The sequence below is a fragment of the Pyrgilauda ruficollis genome, unplaced genomic scaffold, assembly GCF_017590135.1.
Source record: "Pyrgilauda ruficollis isolate IOZ18807 unplaced genomic scaffold, ASM1759013v1 scaffold51, whole genome shotgun sequence".
NCBI classification, from domain to species: Eukaryota; Metazoa; Chordata; class Aves; order Passeriformes; family Passeridae; genus Pyrgilauda; species Pyrgilauda ruficollis.
Genome location: NW_024526711.1, coordinates 3670559 through 3692454, shown reverse-complemented (window position 1 = coordinate 3692454; position 21896 = coordinate 3670559). Strand labels below are relative to the sequence as shown.

The 21896-nt window shown below is 37.6% G+C and overlaps 1 protein-coding gene across 2 annotated transcripts in view; it reads left to right on the top strand.

Moving 5' to 3' along the window:
• The window catches only part of RNGTT (RNA guanylyltransferase and 5'-phosphatase), a 170980-nt gene that overhangs the window by 130000 nt on the left and 19084 nt on the right, over positions 1 to 21896 (top strand). For both annotated transcript variants that reach the window (XM_041480417.1, XM_041480416.1), the window contains one exon: positions 6927 to 6993. In XM_041480417.1, coding sequence (XP_041336351.1) covers positions 6927 to 6993 — 67 coding nt within the window. The remainder of the gene's footprint in view (positions 1 to 6926; positions 6994 to 21896) is intronic.

Sequence of the window (21896 nt, the reverse complement as noted above, 5' to 3'; positions counted from 1 at the left end):
TGTTACTTCTGTTGTCAGGGCTGTTCATCTGTGTTCAGGACTTCTGATAGTCATGTCTACCCAAAATGTGCAAATGCATCCAGAGTTACTTTCAGAGACAGTTAAAAGCACATACAGAGCATGTCAGTATAGCATTTGTGTATACTTATCACACAAAAGATGCATTTTAAAATTAAACATAAAACATTCATAACGAATATTAATCCCCATTATACAGCTATTTTAAATATGGGAGTTTAGACTGAATGTTGTCACAGAGTTTTTTCTAAAATTTTATTCTGACTTTGCAATTTATATTCAAAACAGGTTGTATTGCATTTTTGGCCTTAATCAGCTATGGCTGTGTACACTGAGGTGGTCTCAGCAATAAAGATGCAGATGTGCAGAAAGGTCAATAACCCAACTGAGTGTCAGGATATTTTTTTCTTTCCATTTTGCTTCACAGCTATTCCAGTCTTGGCACACATCTTCTCAGGATTGAAGTCTTTTTACTACCAACCTCTGTGCTGAGTGCAAATCTGCCCACAGCATATGAACGATGAAGTTGTTACATCAGTTCCCAGCACCAGTGACTGTACTGACTGTAGAGTGGAATTAATCTATGCATTTTAATTCCTTTATCTCATCATCTCATCAGTGGAATTCCTCTTTAATAATTTGTGATAGAGCGAGATCCCTCCAGGCAGACACCAAGGATGTTTCAGGTATTAATCCACTGTTCATATAAACCAGAAGAAAACCTGTCTGATCTGGAGAGGGTTCTTTCAGATAAGAGAGCAGACCACAGCAGAAGCTGTTTCTCATCCTTTGCAGAAAGCAGTCAATTCCATCCGTGCTGTCATTACAAGCAGAGACAGACAGTATCAAGATGCACAGTATCAAGATGAGTTTTGGAAGTTTCTGCTGTTTTGAATGCCCTCAAATACATTTGTGGTTATAAAATACAACAGTGAAGTATTATTAGGTCCAACAAAGCTTTGGTGGCAGACTATAGCATTTACCAAGCTCCTAAAAACAAACACAAACTTATCTAGAATGAAACTCATCCAGGGTCAGGTGCTCCCGGTGATTGGCGAAACAGGCAACAATCAAGCATAAACAGAAATAAAGTATCAAACTACTTGACTTATGTGGAGCAATGAGCTACTCTTCAAACATAATGTTTGTCAAGTTAAATTTTACAATTGCCTAATAAAATACTGCAAGACATTATTTGATAAATTGTCATCAGTTCTGGGATTTCGTGAGCACTTTTGTTGAAATGTAAGGAAGAAGTTGAATGTTCTGTTTCCTAGGGCTAGTGAGTAACAAGCATTGCTGTGGGTAGCTCTGTCCCCTCCACTGCCTGTTGCAGGGCAGCTTTATTCCTGAGAAACCAGGCTCCCCAAGCCATATGCTTGTTCATTGGTCGTCATTTTCCTTCTATGCATTCCACCTTTCTAGTGCCAATTACCTCTTTTCAGCCCTCCTGCTGCACACACTGTGTTTTTCACTCCATATTCCCTGCTTTCCAAGCCTGTCTGAACCCTGTGCTCTTGGCTAGAGCTGCAGGTCTGTCTGTGTTCCTGCACAGTGTGGCACCATTCTTGCACCCTCCAGAGCAAGCGCAGGAGCTGCTGCCTCGCACAGGAGCAAATTACCGTGTTCAGCTAATCTGCAGTAACTTGCTCCTGTGAGAGTTAGCGGCTCCTGGCTCCTCCCTGCACCTTTATTTCTCTGCTCCTTTATGGAACCATGTGCTCCTTATATTCTCCTCCTTTCTGGAAGCCCCCTTCCATGATCTGCACAGCAGCACTAGGTAGCCTAGAGGGAAACTCACAACTGCTTTGTGTATGAACCCCTCATACACATGAGTTAATGTGTTCAGCTCTAGTTTGGGTGGTCCTGTTTGATAACCTGAGTGGATTTTCAAGGCAGCTTTTGAGTCTGAAGGGGTGGGCATTTGGGGTACAAATCAAGCTGTAGTGGGGTGTCCTCAAGGTACACCTTCCAAAAAGATATGAAGGAACTCTTTGGCACCTGCTTTTCTGCCTTCACAAAATACTACTTAATGGCTGGAGCACTGGTGGCTTGGTGAGCAGTGCCTGAATTTTGTCAGTATTATCTTGAAATCACAGAATGGTTTGGGTTGAAAGGAACCTTCAAGATCATCAAGTTCTAACCCCCTGCCATGTGTAGGGACACCACCCACTAGACCAGGTGGCTCAAAACCCTATCCACCCTAGTCTTGAACACTTCCAGGGATGGATTGCTGCTCTGAGCAACCTGTTCCAGTGTCTCACCACCCCCATAGGAAAGAATTTCTTCCTAATACCTTATCTAAACCTGCCTTGTTTCAATTTAAAGCCATTTCCCTTTGTCCTGTCATGACAGGCCCTTGTAAAAAGTTCCTCTCCAGCTCTGTTACTGCCTTCCCCCTTTAGGTACTGAAAGGGTAATTCACCTTCATCTTGTATTAGTAAGTGTCATGTATTAAGTATCATGTAAGTCATCATGTATTAGTAAGTTAGCAGGAACAGACTGTGTGGAGAACAGGAAATGATCCGGCTTCTTTGAAACGTGCTGCCCTCATAAAGTCCACAGTCATGGGTCACTCTGCTTCCCGTGGCCAAAGGCAACAGGAAAGAGGCAATAGTACTGGCGATGTCCCAGCCCCCAGGCAAGGTCAGCTATGCTCAGGGAGGATGAGCTCTGTGGTAAATGAGTTTCTGCTGCTCCCATTCTAAACCCTTGGTCTCCAGTCCAGAGCTCTACCCCAGTGCTTTCCAACCCACAGGGCTGATTTTTCACTCTTTATACCTTTCTCATCCCTTGTGTTCTACATCCCCCGCCGTCCCAACAGTGACTTACTCCAAGTTTCTTTTTACCCAAGCTCTTAGTCGTGTCCTGTGTTTATTTGCATTAACCACCATCACTGTTGCCACCACACTTTTTGGATCACCTGGCCTGACCATGCCTACTCCTATGGTCAACTTCCCCCGCAAACAGCAGTACCTGGCTCCTGCAGCTTGGATTTTGAAAACATTGTGTGCATTTATATCCCAGAAAAGACCAAATCTAGGGAAATTTAGTGATAACTATTTAGCAACATTTTCTTGGTACTGGAAGGGCCTTTAAGACCTTGATTTTATATTGTCAAATCTCTGAAATGGTTTGTCCTGACACTTGGGGGTTTTTTTGTAGTTTGCATTGAAATATAATTCTGCAGCCCTAACAGGCATATTGGGCTAGAGGTCTGCTCACTTGGGTGTATAGGAGAGAAAAGCATGGAGTATTGTGTAACATATGGACAGCACATCTTAAAGAACTACTGTTTCTTGGAGTGGTGTTTCTTTCCTTCAATGTACAGAAAAAAATGGGAATTGTATGGATAATGTATTGAATGGAGAAGACTCCAAATAAAATAAGACAGTCTGTAAGGTAGGCGACTTTGTATATTGCTACATATTCTTCAATAAAAATGAATATGTGTTGAAGTGCCAGTAAGCATTCATATTTTTGATGATTGTTTCTCATAATTTTAAGGTAGTTATTTGAAGTGACATTCAAAGGTAATAATTGTGCTGTGAAACTGTCATCACTGTTTCATCGCCTGGTATCGATTTTGGCAAATTACAAGTGATGCCCAACTTTTATCAGGGTTTGGTGTTGAGTACTGCTGATGGTGTTTCAAGAGCAGAACTGTGCAACTGTTAAACTACATAAGAAATAGTGACATTTAAAAGACAGCTTTGGCATATAAGTGCTTACATGCCAACCCTGATTACCATTGAGAAGCCTATAAAATCAAAGGATAGTTAGCTGAAAGTATTAGGAGAGAATATCTGTATCGATTTAGATACATTGATGCTTATAATAGAAAGTTAATTTTAGGTACTTTTAAGTACTTTTAAGTACCCCCTGGTATTGTGGTGAAGAACTCCAAAACCAGCTATGCATAGTTTGAACTTTCTGACTGGTGGGAGGTACATCTAAATGTTATTTAGAGGTTGGTTGTGATGAGTTTCTCCAGGTGAGATGGAGTTTGGCACATACTCCTCTCTCTCACCCGTCTCCTCAATGGCACGTGGCTTTTTGGTGCTGCCACTGGTGGCTGCTGAGGAGATAGTGACACTCTTGCACTAACTTGGCTTACTCAGAGCCTCAGTGGGGACTCCTGTCACAGCCTGCTTACCTCTCCAGGCTCTTCTGTGTGAGCTCTGCCTCTGAAATACAGAGATTATGCTTAAAAGAAAGACCCAAAGAGCTTAGACTAGTGATGAGATTTGGTATTTTTTTAATTGCTCAGACCATTTAGGGGCATAAACTATGGCTATTTCAGAACATTAAATTTGATCATATTGGGGTGCTCGTTTCAACCTTCTTGAGTTCTTAAATGGAAACTGATTACATGTTGGTGATATAATTTGGAACTACAGAACTCAGTAGGAATGTGTAAACTAGAGAAATACAGAATGTAACCTCTTCTTTAAGGAAGGGAGAGCTACAAATAACTCCGTTCCCTAAACATTTTCCTAACATTGCATTAACATTGCTTTTTGAAGTGCCATATGAGTACAACTAAAAAGTTGTAAGTAAATTACTTTTTAGCAGAGGCAGTGAAAGATGAATGAATAGTAATCAGCTTGTACTGTGTCAGTATCAATCTTATTAAGGAAGTCAAGTCTTGCAGTTCATTTGGAGCATACATCAGTGATACCATCTTAAAACTGTGTAGACAGCTGGGCAGTCTTTTGGAAAGACCAATCTTAAGGTTCCCTGGATGTTTGTTACTTCTAACTAAAGACTTCGATTTTTAATAGTCCTACATTTTTATCTGGTAAAGAAAATGTGAAGAATAACCACATGGGAATTGCCACACTGAATGTCTTCTCTTTTTTATGGTCCCTTACTAGAAAAACAGCTAGTGGGTTGTCTTTTCTGTCTTATGATAATTATGTGCAGTTCTTTGTAAGAAGACTTTGTTGCTTTAAGGTTCCTCCCTCTGCAATATGATGTCCTACCTTGAATTCTTTTTGTAACCTCTTAAAACCTTCTTTGCTGATTACTTCCCATATATTTCTTTCAATTTAGAAAACCATTAAATATTTTCTGATTTTGCTATATCGCTCTAGGACAAAGTTAGCTCAATATACTGGATTTTCCAGTTCCAGACACCTGAGTTCTGAATAAATTTGATTTACTGTGGCTGAAAATGAGCTCAATATGCTTATCTTGACTTATATATACCATTGCTAAACCAATGCCTAACAATACAAGTCTTCCTGATGGAGACTGGCACACTGATAGGGAAAGGGAGGAGTCCACTTGCCTGTCTGTACTGTGGCTGATGTGGTCCTGTCCTTACTGATGTTTTTTTTTTTTTGGGTATTTCTGTCAGTGCACTGGAAATTTTTATATACCATATCTAATTATGGAAAGTTATTTGAAGAGTGATAGTTCAACACCTCTTCTTACTTAACTGTTTCATGTGTGTGAATGTTTTGACTTCATAATTTTGCTGAGTTCCATCAATTCCCACTGTTGATGAACAAGTTTAAGGTCGTATATATCATATTGTTGTCAGAACTGGGAAGAATCAAGATCCTACTAAGGTATGTATAGTCTGTGGGCCCAAAATTATTTACTGCTATCTAAGTTTCTGTTTTCTTTTGTTTATGAAAACAGGCCTGACAATAGTGAGAAATGACTTGAAAATGACAGGTGGCTTAGTTACTAAAAAAAAAAATCTCTGTATGAATTATAAGTGTGTGTGTGTGTGTGTGTATATATATATATATATATATTTATGTATGCTTAATAATGTAAGAAAGAGACACCTCAGTGTCATTGCTTAAGCTGAGTGATGTCTACATTTGTACTTATTTCTGGCTATTTAATTTAATTCGTGCATGAGGCCTTATTGCTAGAGGGAATGGAATGCAAAATTGAAGGAAAATATAAAATAGCAAACACTTAATGAAAATTTGGAGCTACTGAGGAGTATGATGGGTTTTCAATGTCCCTTATAATCAAAACAGAAACTCTTTCCAGGTTTTGTAATCAAAAAAGTTCTCATTATTATGAAGAACCTGTATTTCAGTGCAATGCTTATGAGGCTCTAAAATGGAGGGAATGATTTCTGGGCCCTTGCTTAGCAAGAGGAACATTGTAATTATGAAGTCAGAACAGAACACTGCTCTCCTGCCCTTTTTGCTGGCCAGTGATGTTCTTGTCAGCCTGTTTGTTACAGCAGTGCCCTAATGCTCCTCTGGAAGTTGGAATTTATGTACTGATAGCATTGACTTGCACAGTATCTGCAGAAATCAAACTCTTTTCCAGAAGTATGAACAGGCATTTGAGACAACTTATCCACTGTCCCTCTGGATCCTTGGTGATATAAAGTACGCAACAACTTTATTAAGACTTGAAGAGAACAGCATGAACAAGCTGTATCTGTTTATTCAGCAAACCATTAGGCAATATTACAGAGATTCTCTGGTTGATGTAATTTTTGTATTACTGTGCCTACTTTTATGTGCCCTAATCTGTTTTAAGTCTTAGGCTTGCTGCTCTGAATGTGTGTTTACGATTCTTTTCTCTTGCTGTCTCTTTGTCTCTAATGGTCTCTAATAAATAGAAAAGGCACATACCTGACATTCTTCCATGTTACTCAGTGGCATCCATCACAAAGAAGCCTATGAAATTATTTTGTTGAAGACCTGCTTACAACTTAAACACGAATTACTAGTGTGCACCCATCTTTAATGTGCATTTTCCTTTCTTATAGTAGCTCACACAGAATTGTGTAACCAGATTTGCAAGGGTAGCTCTTGCTATCGTGATGAAGATTGGTGCCCTGCTAAGGTTTGGTAACAATTACTGCAGATGCAGAAAAAACTTACGGATATAAAGTGATATCTTAAAAGATTCTTTTCATTTTTTAGGCTACTCACCCAGAATGTTGGTCTTCTTTATGTTGGAAACTTTGACAGACCATTTGCACAAATTAAGGTATGATTAATAAGCTGGGGGGGAGGGGGTTATTTCAGTTATTTCACTTCTGTATGATTTAGAGAACTTCAGGACTTCAAGTTATCAATATAGCTTCAGGAAAAACAATGGGAAATAGTGCTGTTTGGCTATGTTTACCATATTCTGGATTTGCTTTTGGTTTAATCTGTGCTCTTAACTTGTCAAAGAAGTTTAGTGTTTCCAATTATCTTTTGATTAATTTTGACTCTGGTGTAATTACCAGAATGTTTTCTTGTCAGAGACATTTCAAAGCAAAGCTACTTTTGAAGCCCTGTAGTTCTTTAAGTGATCCTTGACAGGGATCTGCAGACTCTGCAGTAAAAAGCACAGATTGTTTTCCCAGTATTATTAGATCTATTATGAAAGACTCATACAATTGCTGGAAAATAATTTGTCTTTTATGACTTATTGTTTCTTTTTCTTCAGTGGAACTATAATAGCTTCATGTTTCGAATTGCCAGTTGCTAATTAGTTATTGCCATGTCACTTGCAAACAAAAATGTTTTACAAGTATATATGGACTGATTCTGATGAGTGTCATTGATATTTTCATTAGAACAAAGAGAGGGAGGCATTAGCATGTCAGCCATTACACAGCAATGTGGAAATGTGGTATCTGTTTTATAATGCTGAAGTGTTCCCATGCCCTAGATGATACCTGTAATTATTACATATTCTGCACTCTTGGCTGCATTGTTCCCTCCATCATGTGCATATGCTGGTGCTTCAGAATGTTAAAAACCTTGTTTTTGTTTTACATCAAAATGAAACTTAATTTCTAAAACTCAGATGTGTTCGTCTGCCATCCCTAATTATGTTACTAAACAGTATTCCCAAGCTGTATCTAGCAAATACGTTTTATAAGTTAAACTTTGGTACTGTATTAAAATTATTTTAAAATAAGAAATGCATGCTTTTCATCTTCCTATTTCCCTTTCACTCATCTCCCCAGTTCCTACGTGTGTATTATTCAGTTTGGCTAATAACCAAACAATTAAAATGTTATTTGCATGAAACAGCTTGGTAGAAGTTTCTTCAAAAACAAATTCTTCTTCTATACTTTTGTTGATACTTTCAGAACAGTGCTTCTTTAAAAGCTTTATAGAAGTTAACTGTTCTCCTGTTCTAAAAGATTCTCAGTTTCTGCCTGCTCCATCCACTTATAAGAATATTGAGTAGCAAAATGGGAGGTTTTTCCCATGACTGAGAAGAGCTTAAGTCCCCTGGGTGGAAGTGAGAGAGAAGAGGTGAATACCCCATTTGTTTTCTGCTGCTTGCAGTCAGCAGTGGTACCCCTCCTAATACTTTGGGCCAGGGAGAGACCCTTCTGCTCACAAGACAGACATGTTGTACAGGATCCAGCTGCAGGACTGAGTGGCAGGCCACTTGCAAATGCTTAGGAAAGAGGGCACTAACAGGATAAAGACAAAGCATGCAGACAGCTTCCTGCAATTTGCATGCATCCTCTTCTCTGCTGTAAGTGGTATCTGCATCCTGTTGCTTAATAGACTCACTTGGACTTGCCTCCCTCAGTGTGTTTGAGGGATTTTCCACTAAATTTTCAACGTACAAAGCCATACTATCATTGTGAGTTAAGGTATTATTTTACATCTTTTAAATCTATTGCCAAATTATTCTTTTTGGTTCAATCTATCCCTTGTGTCAAGAGAAGTGATGAGCAGCCATTCTCTATTCCTGATCTTTATCTTCCCCTCCACATTACCCAATCTTGCATCCTCCAGACCACAGGTACTTAATCTAGTTAATTAATCTAGTCCTGAAATCCTACCTGTATCTCCAATTGATTTTTTGTTTTACCTACCCTTCTGTATTTCTATTGTTGCTTTTTTAAGAGTAGGGGATGGCATAGTGTCGAAGATATGGGCACAACTGGGTTTTCTGTTTTGTCTGCAGTTCTTTATACATGGTACCTGATGTAGTTAATTTGAGTAAGTTAATACTGGACTTTCTGGTAATATATCACTGGTGTAGTCTCATCCTAAATGTTGCATTTGCCACAGAATAGGTTAAGTGGATAATCAAAATAAATTTCAGTTGCTGCTTTCAAAAAACAAAACCTATTCTCCACTTAATTACTGGAGATGACAATGATAAGTTTGAATAAGCGAATTCCACAAGATGTACTCTGTAAAATATAACTTAATTTTGGTGCTATAGGGATATATATATGGGTGTATGCTTGCACACTGTTGCTTTGCTTTGCTCTGCTTTGCTTCTGGTCCTAAAAGCAATGCTGCAGTGGTGAGCTGATTGGTGTGCATTATTATTACCTTCAACTGGGAAATGGCATGTAGTTAACAAAGACAAAAAGCTTTTGAAATTGAAGCTCCTCTCTGGTTGCTTGAGATTCTAGATTGATTTTTGCTGCATGGCAACAGGAGGAACTGGTATAGAGTGATGGTGCCACAAGTTTATAGAGCTCTTCAACACCAAAAAAAGAAAAAGGAAGTAATAATTCACAGTGAGAGTTGGTGGTGCAAAAAGAAGTTTGTGTACTCTGGAGATGTACAGTGGTCTTTCATAACTGTTGACACAGGTTTCTTTCATTCTTCCCCCAGCATTTCTTCAGGTGTTTAATATGCTGTTGCTAATGATCCCATCAGTTAAAAGATCAGTGAACTACATATGGCCCTTGAATATATATAAGGCAGAATCTCTATAAGCTTTTAGTTCAAGTATGCTTTTACGCACTGTGTGATAGATTGGTCCTTCTTGTTATATAAATTACCCACTCATGTTCATTTGCAAACATCCCAAGTATTACGTATTCTATTAAGATACAGCACTTTTTTGCCAAATGTGTGCATTAAGGAATGCCCCAAACCATTGCAGTCCTCTGCCAGTGTAGATTTATTACTCAAAGTGGACCATTATTAGACAGCAGTACTTCCAGTGCATTTTAGTGCACTTTCAGTTGGACAAGTAGGAATGTTACCAGGTCTTTGAAACATTCATAGTAACATAGAAACTATTATATAGTAGTCATATATAGTGTTCATATATTCATGTTTCAGCTTATATGCATTTGCAAAAAGAAAAACTCCTTATCAAAGTATCCCTTCCCAAAAGCAAACACATTTGACTTTCCAAAACTGTGCAGGAGATAATTGCGACAATGTCTTTGATGATGAAGGACTCTAGATGGCAATTCTGAGAAAAGAGTTTCAAATAGTAATGTCTCTTCTAGGATGATTTTTCTATGTCTTTCTTATATCAATAATTCATTAATATATATTAATATTTATAATGTTTCTGAGACATAGCTGAACTGATAAGATTAACTGAAATTACCTGATCTTCCTCCTCAACTTGCTTTCACTGGTATCAGTGGTTGAGCTTGATAGGTGTTGGATATCTGTACTTCATTATGCAAGAGAAATGTGAATCATTCACTCCTGAAGCTTTTGAATCTTGCATCTGGTAGCAGATGGATAGAAGAAATGGGAAAAAAGTTTTCCTGGTGAGAGGGATCTGCCTGGAACTTAACTCTTCTAATAATCTGCTAGTTCATATTGCAAGATTTTTGCAAGATTTTTTTGTTGCTATTTTGAACAGAGTTTATGACAGAACGTTTAAACTTTTGCTCAGTGTTTTTGATTGCTCTTGTTCTAGGGTAATATTTAGTGAGTTTCAGTAAGTTCAGTGACAAATATAAAAGATGGCTGTTTCAGTTAGCTTATGAGACAATTAATTATTTCAAAATTCTGCTATGGTAATGGTTTCTCATTTTTTTCCCCAGGGGATTTTCTTTAAGCTTATATTGAAGGAATCAATTTAATAGAGGCTAGTTAAATTTTTTTTTTTTTTCTAAATGAAATTATTCTAAATTACTGTTTAATTCTAATGTCCATTCAGTGGTATTGTAGAACAGCTTCACCATAGGTGTTTGCTTTCAGTATCTTATCTCATTTAAGCTATGTTAGTAGTAGTAATAGTAGTATTTACTGTCACTTCAGCTTTCTTTCAAAGACCTCTGGAGCAATGCAATGATTTGCAGCTTTCTTTGGATCTTAAGTGGTTTAGGACCAGTGGTTTTCTTATTTGTTAAACACCTGTTGGAAATTTGGTGAAATGAAAAAGGTTTCTGTAAGTTATAATCTTGATCAAGAAGACAAAGTGTTGTCATCAGCTGGAATTAACTGGCAAGCTTTCTTTTATATTTTTTCCCTAAGTATTGTTAGTATTTTTTTGCTAACAAGGATGCCAGTAAAGCAAAATCTTGATAATAGAAATTTTGTGCTTATTAGGAGTAACTAAATCCATTGTCCCAGTATACATAACAATTGCCCAATGGAAGGGTATTTTACTGGCGTTTTATGACACATTGTTTTTAAACTTGAGATTTGATCAGTGTAAATTACAATGAAAACTTAGCTAAACTATATGCAGTAATTATATCTATAAAGAAAATCATACTGCTTAATCAGTTTATTAGGATTGTCAGTTTTTGCAGTTCAGTTCCTAGTAGCTTCTGGGGTTAGGGGAAATGGTTCAGTACATTGTGTTCTCCATTATTAATAAGTAATGAAGCTTCTGGCAGTCTTTACTGTGAGCTAATGACTAGTTTCATTTTTTGGCTTTCTTAGCACATTAAATTACCATTTAAATAAAGATTAATTACTACTGTTTTATTTTTAGTATTTTAAGAGTAGTTATTAAAAGTTTCATAGTAACTACTACTTTGTTCAAAATAGAATTGTTCTATTTGATAGAATATGAGGACAGTTACATTGAAAAGAATATTTTGAAAATAATAATGTGTTGTTAGTATTTTGTTTTTATGATAGGATCCCAGTGGAAAGATTCTGAGTTTTAAGTTTGCTTCTGGGGAATTTGCTGCTGTAGTTACAGCAGTCTTGCTGTCAAGGACTAGCAAGGAATCAAGATCTCTGCTCTGACCTGCATGTCAGTAACCCTAATCTGTGATTTTATTAAACTTGAGAACAGTGTTGCTGATTGCTGAGACAGCTAAGCTGACCACCTACACTCCAGGAATGTAGTTTGGTTCTAAGCTATTATTTGTCCAACTGCCTCATTTTCCCTCAGCAGATACACTTTTAACTTAAAACATGATAAAGCATTGTAACGTTCTGCCAGAGAGAGGCTTTGCAGGAGGTAATCACCCCAAAATAATTTCTTTGATCGTACCAAATCAGAACCTGTAGACTCTCCAGATACAAGTCCATCTAGCTTTACTTTAAGATCTGCAGGCAATGACTCAGCACCTCAGATAATTTACTGTAATGTTCCCAAGAGTTGAAACTTCGTGAGCTGAAGCCTCATGAAAAAAGCTGCCTTACCTTCGTCCAAACACCCAGGCTGAACTGGTGTCTGAGAACCAGGTCAGACATAATTCATGACTCCTTCAGCAATGTCAAACCTCTGCAGCTGATTACTGAAATGATTGGCCACAATTTACCAAACAATCCTCTCCTGAAGAAGAGGGAACATGAATGAATTTATGGTCTTGCTGATCTTAAGAGGTTATTTTTTAAGGTAGGATAAGCTGCTGATTTCTCAGCTGAAGCTGGGATGTTTTTCTTCCCTGAGTGATAATGATTTCTACTACCGATGAGTGATCCCAAAGCTTGGGATGCCCTTGTTTAGGGTACAGGTCTTCAGGCTACTCCAAATATAGGGAGAGAATTAGTCCAGCTTTCGCCACACAATCAGTTGCTGCCCAGACAGAGCTCCACAGTAGCAGTGTGGTCTGTAAAGTTTTTTAGCAAAATACTTTTACAAGTTTTGCCTTTGAGTCCGTTGACAGCCACTAAGAGTATGTTGGTGTCCTAATTATTTGATGCTTTGCTTACGGGACTTTGATACGTAATCACAGAGATTTTTGTGTTCACTACCAGAGCAAATAGTAGAGCAAAAGAATTTCTCATTTATCATGGTCAAGTCATACCCTGAATTTTGTTTTTGTAGTCTGTCTCCCCTTCTTACTGTTTTATGCTGTCACTGTGTTTTATGTGATGTGAAATGCCATAGAATATGACCTAGGGAATCTATGTCTTCAGCTTGGAGATGGTACAGCCCTAGAATCTTTGAAGTGAGATGCTCCTGAGAAAACAGAAGTGCTGATTTATTTCTAAGTGTTTGGTTCTGGTTGTTCACATTGAAGGCAAGTAATTTCAGACTGAAAGAGACATCACTGAGTTGAACAGGTGCCTGTCAAATTAAAGACAAATAGCTGTAACCTTCGTTAGCTTAGCAAGATAGTGTCAGAGAAGGATTGTTTCATCTTCTTATTACCAGAGTTAACATGGACAGTGAGGGGAAGAAAAATGGGAGAACATTATTTTTAGCTGGGAAAGTAATGATAGGACAGCGAATGGGTTATCCTGGACAGAAATAATTTTTTTTCTGAAAGCTGAAGAATGCTTTCAGAGCTACAGATCTGAATCCAACCTCCACTAGGAACAACTTGGCAGTGTTGAGAAGGAATGTCATAATTATATTAATTGGTGATTGTGAAAGAAGATAAATCCAGGTAATCTGAGTCCCTACATTTCATTAAATACAATCACTCTAAATTAAAACACATAGGATGAGGATAAAGCTGTATAATCTGCTTTTATTGAAGTTCAAACTGCATCTTTAGGACAAAGTAATCAACATTAATTATCTATACTTATTATTAACAGTCTTCCAAGAGAACTGGTGGGTGGCTTTTACATTTTATAGAGTTTTGTGGGATGTTACAGCAGGATTTTCATATCCTCTTGCTGCTTGTAGAAACTGTACTGGGCATCATTGGAGTTGCTAGTATTGGGCTGTCAAGAAACTGCGTAAAGAAATCCTTCTCTTTGTTTTTCTTATTCTGTCTTTTGTGGTAACCACCTATACTTGTGTGTCAAGTATATGCAGAAGTCAACACAAAGAAACAGCTTTAGCACCAAAACTTACAAAAATAGGGCTGATGGAGAGATAATATTTCAAAATAAATTTCTCAGTATAGTGGGAATTTAGGATTTGTTCTAATGTTTATTGATACAATGAAAATGTACAGTCTTATGGGAAGTCTGTATGGGTCAGTGCACTTCCCATCATGGGAAGTCATACAATGCTGTGATAATGCCTTCTGGAGTCTGAACCTGTCCTTTTCTACTTCTCCTTTCTTCTACACTGTTTCCACATCATTCCACAGTACTGCGTCAAATTCAGCATCCTTTTTTTTATCTTCAGAGTTCTCTGAGATTCATGAAAAGTTACCTGGCATAGGGTTGTGGACTGTGTTTGCCTTTGGCAGGAATGATGAAAGGTTTTACATTAAAGATAAAGTTAATAATTCTCAGCAGCAAGATGGTTTTCAGGAGCACACCACAGGACTTGGAGTGAACTTGGTGGAACCTAGAGTACTTAGACATCTTGGAACCTTCTGTCCCAAGCTCAAGATGCCTTTCTATGTGTCCTAAACAATAATCTGAACATATTCAATAACTAAATTCTGAATTCATGAGAGCAGTAACAGAATCCATGGGAGGTTCTGCCGTACCCACACAGTTGATATCTTGTAAAGAAGGTGGGAGAGGTGCTAGGAAGAATTTACTGAACAAACTGCAAGTTAGAAAATGTAAGGTGCTAGCAAAAAATCACCAACTGCTCATTCCTAAATTATATGTTTGTTAAAGGTAGTGAATTTAGCTCATTTTGAAAAAAGGCACTTCTGAACCACTACTTTGAGAATTAATTAGGAAAGAAAAAAAGCATATGGCTTAATTCTTTATCCCTTGGCTTCTTTCTTACCTTTCTCTACATCTTGACATTGTTTGTTGCAGCTTTTCTCAATCATAAGGGCAAGAGGTCCTGACTGCCTGTGTGATTCTACAGATCCTGGAATATTAGAGCTCTCAGTCCTGCCTGGGAATGTTAGACACCAATAATAGAAATAAATATTAATGTATTATATATTTGCATTTATATTACTGTAAAAGCCAGCATACAGTGGACATATTTATTCTCTGTAGATACATTAAGGAGCAAAAATATTGTTTTTTAAAAATCCAGCCCTAGAACTGGTGATGTAAACAGAAAGAGAATAACTATAAAATCTGCATTAGCACTGCAAAAACTGAAGCGGTGATTTTCTATGCTGTCACAATTGCTGCCCCTAAGAGCCAAATGTTAATGAGCTATAATTTATAAATTCTCTCTCTTCTGATGGATCAGGCCCCATTTTGCTTTTTTTCATGATTATAGCTATGAATTCAGTTTAAAAAATGGTTCTCTGTAAAGCATGCAGTGTTCCATAGAAGTCCACAGAATTAAGAGTGTTACCTCTGCAGTTTTCTCTTGTTGCTGCCGAAAAGATAGAATAATTGTTTTTTTATTTGGGAATATGATTTTTTTTGTTGGGTTTTTTTGTTGAGTTTTTGGGGTTTTTTTTGGGGTGGGGGGTGGGCAGGTTTTTGTTATTTCAGCTCCTAGTAGTGTTTTTTTGAAAATAAATTCAAGTTTGTTCTTGGCAAGCATGGGGTGAATTAAACCTTCTGGAAAGGTTAAAATAATAGTTAATTGATTGTAGATCTTAATTTATTGGGCATGTTTTGTTGTTTTCTATTTACCTCTATATTAACTGTGTAGAGAAAAAGAAAACCTTCAAATGCTTTTCATGAGTATCGTAAAAATGAACAGATTGCAGTTTTTTCAAGCCTTCCATTTCCTGGGCTTGCTAATGCATCTTAGCAATACAAAATCAGTATGATCATACCTCATTTCTCGAAAATCTTAGAAAAACAAGTGCTGACAAAGGAACCTCAACAAGTTCAGTAGCAGCAAATTCAGAGTTGTGCATCATGGGCAGAGCGAGCTGGAGCCTTTGAGTGGCTGCACAGCAGCTCTGCAGAGCAGCCCCCAAAGGTCCCAGTGGCCACAAGCTGAGCCAGCCACGTGCTGTGGCACTGGGAAAGGCCAACCACATCTTGGGTTGTCTCACCCAGGACTTTGCCAGTAGGTTGAGGAAGGTCCCTGTTCTCCACTCACGCGTTTCTGAGAGACACCTGTGGTTACTGTGCACAGTTCTGGGCTCCCTGGGGCATGAGAAGCCACCCCTCTGGAGTGACCTCTGTGGGGGTCATGGTGAAAGGAAGAGCATATGGCCTGTGTGGAGAGGTTAAAGAAATAGGGTTTGTTTAGAAGGGAGGGGTAAAGGGGGCACTTATTGCAATCCTCCATCATCTGACGTGAGATTGCAGAAAAAAAGAAAGACACTTCTCAGAGGTGCCTGGGGAAGGACAAGCAGGAAAATTCCAGTTGGATGTAAGAAAAAAATTTCATGGAAGTTGGTGGGGCACAGCAGCAGGTTTCCTGAAGACCTCTGTGGAGCTTTTCAGAGTTTCACTGGAAGAGACCCTGAGCAACCTGACAAATCTTTGAAGTTAACCAGCCTAGAGCAGGAGGCTGGATTGGCTGGTGGCTGGGTGTCCCTTCTGACCTGAAGGGTTCTGTGACATTTGGGAGTATAAGCAGTCACTGCTGTGAATTTAACTAGTTCATAAGGATATATTATTGGGAAATTTTAGAGGTGGATGTTTCTGAACCTCTGCTGTTGAATAGCATACCTTAATTAATTTTAGCATACAGTATTCCCATCAGTTGGATGTTTCTGAACCTCTGCTGTTACTGGTTGAATAGCATACCTTAATTAATTTTAGCATACAGTATTCCCATCAGTTCTTCCTTCTTATCTTTTCTGATGGCTGTGACCACAACTTGCATTATACAAGGCTTTCAGTACTTCCATTCTTAGTATCTTGGGATCTTTCTTGTTATATGTTTACCTTGAAAGTGTCGTTTTTTCTCATAATACAAAAAATACAAAAAGATGCACCCTTTTTCCATTAAGAGGTAGAATTGCATTATATTCCAGAAATCCTATGGTCCTCTTTCAAAGAACATGCTGTGTTTTCTTCACTAAAATGTTTATTTAGAAGAAGAAAGATGGGTGTTTTACTTTGAGGTCATTCTGCAGCTGTTTTCCCATAATGACACAGTATGGATTTTTTTAATGGATTATGTGGTATATGTTGAAAATAAAGCATCTCTGTCTTAATCTAAAAATTTGTGAGTCTAACTGGAGCTGAGAGAAGCTGGTGTTCTCAGGAATGTGTCTAAAACTCAAGAGGCTTATAGATTGTTCAGAGCCATATAACTAATTTAAAAAGAAATATAGCAATGAAGAAAAGAAATTGGAAGTGGCAGCAGTAGCTAGATTAGTAGCAAAGCTCAGGAGTAACGGGCTGCAAGAAGAGCTGCCCGTGAGTAGCTGTTGGATGTACATGAGCCAAGAGACTTTTGTAAATGTGTCAAATGGCTTGTTGTGCATTAGTAAGGGAAGAGGGTGTGTAACAGCATTAAAATACAGGATACCTGAAGAAACAACACTTGCATATATTGACAGCACAGTCATGCTGTCTAACATTCATTCCTTCCTTCCCCTACAGTCTTGTCTGCAGCCCCTGTTCCAGCAGCAACACTGATCCTTGGAAAAAACCTCCAGAGTTAATCCCTAAGGCCATTAGTATTTTCTTCTTCAGTTGCTTTGGTTGGGGTACTTCTGTCGTACTACCCACAAGATTAAGCCAAAACCCAGTTTTTTATCACATTAGAGATGTTTGATTTGGAGTTTCCCATTTCCTTTTGTTTGATAAGTAAGGAAATTTGAAACCAGTTGTAGCTAATGTATGTGCCATGAGACTTTAGTTTTCTTTTTTATTTATTTATTTTTTTTATCCCTGCATTCCTTCTTCTTGAATTCATTTGCTTTCTTACCTTACTGTAATTTTCCAAGTATTTACCATTGACCCCCTACGGATACCATTCTGAGAGGTACAGTCATACAGAAAACTGGATTTTCAAAGTGGTAAGCAGATTGCTCTTATGGTATCTTTCCTGTGTCCAGTGGTATGGAAACATATTGTGATAAATGTGAGCATTAGGACATGCAGATTATGTCTCATTATAATAACACATTAATAGACAGTTTATTTTCCACTTTGAAAAGATGGCAAAACAAAAGGCTTAAGCTCTGTTTCTGAACCATAAAGTTATTGCTCACTACCGACTAAAAAATGCTGAGAAGGATCCTGGAAATGAAAGGTTTGTTTTAGCAATAGATGAGCATAGATATTGCAGATATTTCTCATCTGCTTTGCGTTGAGCCTTCATACTTGTCACAGTGGAATAACTGATCAGGTCATTGTAAAACTGCCAGATTTCTTGTGCTGTAGTGCAAGTTGTGCTTTGCTATTGTCCTTGTCCTCTTTGTCACATTGTTATTTCACAAGCTTCAGTGTTTGAGAGTGTTCTGGCTCCCATACATGGGTGATTTGGGGTTGGCAGCATCTTTTGTTTTGCTTTCTTATGTTTTACAGAAATCATCTGGCAGAGAGAATGATTTGTCCATGATGATTTTAAGCTCTTGAACATGGTAATTTGTTGCTGCAGCTGTTCTTCTGTTATAACTGCATTGTCAAACCTGGTTTGGGTGTGCCTCTGCACATAGAGAGTGTAATTTATTCTGAATTGAGGATACCTTGATGACAGCAGCTGTTTATGGGGCCAGCTCCTATGCTTGAGTGAGTGGCAGTAGGGACTGTTTTTTCCTTTGATGTAGACATCCCCGACATCCCCACGCTTAGTTTCCATAAATGTGATTGCATTTGCATTTTCTTTTGACTAGAATATAATACTCAGACAGTATGGCAGTGTGCTCAAGTTTCTAGGAGTTTTAGGCAATTTAGGAAACTTAATGTAGATAATTGTCTTCTCAGAGAAAGTCGTGTCTAAATTTGCATGTCTTCATTGTTTTCATCAGAAAATACTCATTTCATACCATGTTTGTGATCATAATTGTTCTTTATTAATCTGTTCTGATTTTTGAAATAAGTTCTTCATCTTTTATTTTCTATTAGAGGCTTTTGTTGATAGTAGAGGCAAATAAAATAAAGGCAGTGGGATGGATAACAGTCAAAGAGAAAGAATAAATAAAAAAGTAGATTCTAAATAAAATTGCAAATATCAGACCCTATTAGAAATGAATTCTAATTGAAAGGGGCAACAAAAGATGTTTTAGGTATTTTTTACCATTTCTTAGTCGTTTATTGTTTTAAAGAATAAGAACATCAGCCAAGATCAGGCTTGATGGGGGAAAAGAAAGCAAATTGTTACTGTACAGTTTATAGGCAGAGAGTATCTAAATTTATTAGGCTTTTTAGAGGTGAATTATTTTGAATCTGAACTGAACAAATGAGGTTGAACTTGATAAATGAGCTTGAACTTGTAGTACCTTTGCAAAATGCAGATGATAATGTCTTTAAAATAAATTACTCATGAATAAATCAAGATGTTGAAGTTGCAAAGGGTGAGAGATGGTATAATAGGGAAATTCTTTGACTAGGAAATTGTTTCTGAGACCTTTCTTTATAGTATATGTAAAATGAATAGTGAATATCATGAATGAGAAATATTTTAAATGTCAGATACTGATAACATTGGAGAAAAAGCAGTTGATGGCAAAAATTATCGTATTGAGAGGTACTGTGCTGGTTTAGGGCTAGTAAAAGGCAAATGCAGATTAAATTTAGATAAATGAAAAAGAATAGGATTGCAAACAATAACACAGAAGGTAGAAGAAATATCAAATGAGATAATTATGCAGGATATCAGCTTTGAAAGGAAACGGGGTTGTAGATAATATCCTGTCTAATTAGAATACCTATAAAGAAGGTCACATGATCTAATTTCAGCCACCACAGACCCTGCAGGCTCCTTGTATAGGTGGTGGAAAACAGTTGAATCCAAGAGTGAGTTTGGGATCCTCTAAGAAGAGTGCCTGATGGTTGCCTCACTGAATCTTTCAAATCACTTTCTAGAGGTGCCAGTCTCTGTGAATTGCATATAGAAACTAGCTCCTGAATTTTAAGTAACTAATATAATGGCATAAATGCTTGTCTTGCCTTTCTCTCTGGACTTTTCTAAGTATGAGATTAAAGGCTGGAGTAAAAACACATTCTTATTGTACAGCAGTTTTAACTGGAAGTTAGCATTTCCAATATAATATTCCCCACAGACAAGTCCTGTAGTTCAATCATCACTTCAGCTACTGGTAATTGATTTTCAGATAAGCATTTTTTCCACCACTTCTATTCTATAATAGAAGTCTTCAAAACCAGGTAAGTCCTGCAAGCTTAGGGTCTGTTCGAGCTCTGATGAAAAAGTTGGTGGCTCTTAGAGAAGGTTAGCAAATAAGGAACAAGATGTAACTAAACTAGATTATGCCCCTGAAAGACTGGCCTGTTGGGAAAAAGATGAGATTTCATACTAGTAAAAGTAGAAGGATGCTGATCTACTCAAGGAAATGATAAATAGCACCTGTACAATTCAAAAACTGTCCTTGATATCTACAAAGCAGTAATCCTAGGGGAAAATGAAGCTGTACATAGGCAGTAAATTAGGTAAGATTATTTCCTTTTGAATTCTTTATTTGTTTCTCTATTTGTGTAATTTACACTAAGATATTTAAATTATTTCTTCATCAAATTTGGTTTCAAAATTCTTATTGCAAAGGTCACATACACCTTTTCTTGGCAGTTTTCCAGAGTTATTATAGTATTGGTAAAGTTTCACATTTGAGAGAGAAATGTATATTAAAACTCAATTGACTAATAGTGATGCAGTATCTTGTTATGTAATAGTCAACAAAACCATTATTCATTTACTTTTTATTTGACAGTAGTAAAGCCACTGTGGTTTTATCATTCTAGCATAAAGTGAGAATGAAAGTGAAGAGCAACAGAAGTCAGTGGTGCTATTATATTTCAGCAAATTGAAATTTTCAAAATGCCACTTCTGCTTCTTTCAAAACGAAAAAAGGCTGATTGTAGAGACAATAGCATATTATATCTTTGGGGAAAATAGTTCAGAAATATTTGAAAATATCAGAAATGTGGCAGCATTGTTAGAACCGTTGTGCAGAGACTTTATTTGTATTGCTGAGAGCTGTAGATGTTTTCATTTAGTGGGAAGGGAACTGTAAATACGCAATATTGCTTTTTATGTTGCTAACTTCAGTGAGTTACTGTTTAATTGGTATACAGAAAAATTTCTGCCGGTGAGTTTACAACCAAATGCTGTAATGAAATGTCACTTCTTTTTAAAAGTGTTACTTTCTCTTGGTTCACTGAAGTACTAAATCCGTTTCAGTAAATGAATCTATTGATTTTAGCTTAATGTGTTGTAATAAAAAATATTTGAGCATGTTCTCAGCGGTAGATTCATGAGATGCCATGCTGGATTCTGTACCGGCAATGATGTGAGATTTTGCTCTATTTTTCATGCATGAAATAGTGAAGTCAGCATTGTTTTGGAACAGAATTAATGACCTGGTGTCTGCTGGAAGCCAGTTGTCTCACTCAGCTGTGCAGAACTCATCCATGGACTCTGACTGGGTCACCAAGACCCTGTTGGAGCTTTAAGTGGGATGCAGTGAGGCTCTAGCCAAACAACCTCTTGCCCCTTGCAGAGGTGGTTCATGCTACCGTGGTCCTCACTGCCTTGAGGAGCTGCCCATTGCCTGTGTGCTCCTGCGGCACCACACGAGAAATAAAACAGCCCATTAGAGTTGTACATTAACCTCCCCAGGTGTATTTAACAGTAATACACACAAGTGCAACACAGCTTCTGCTTCATTTGGTTAGTGGGTCATGGTTAGCCATGCTTGATTGGTGATCGTTGCAGGAACAGTTTAATTACATTGTAGCATTTCTTTTAAACCTTGCTGGGATGTAGGGAGGAGGCTGGTCTGTAGTAGAAGCAATGTAAAGGAATATGCAAAAGCAGGATTAGAGACAAGAATGTTT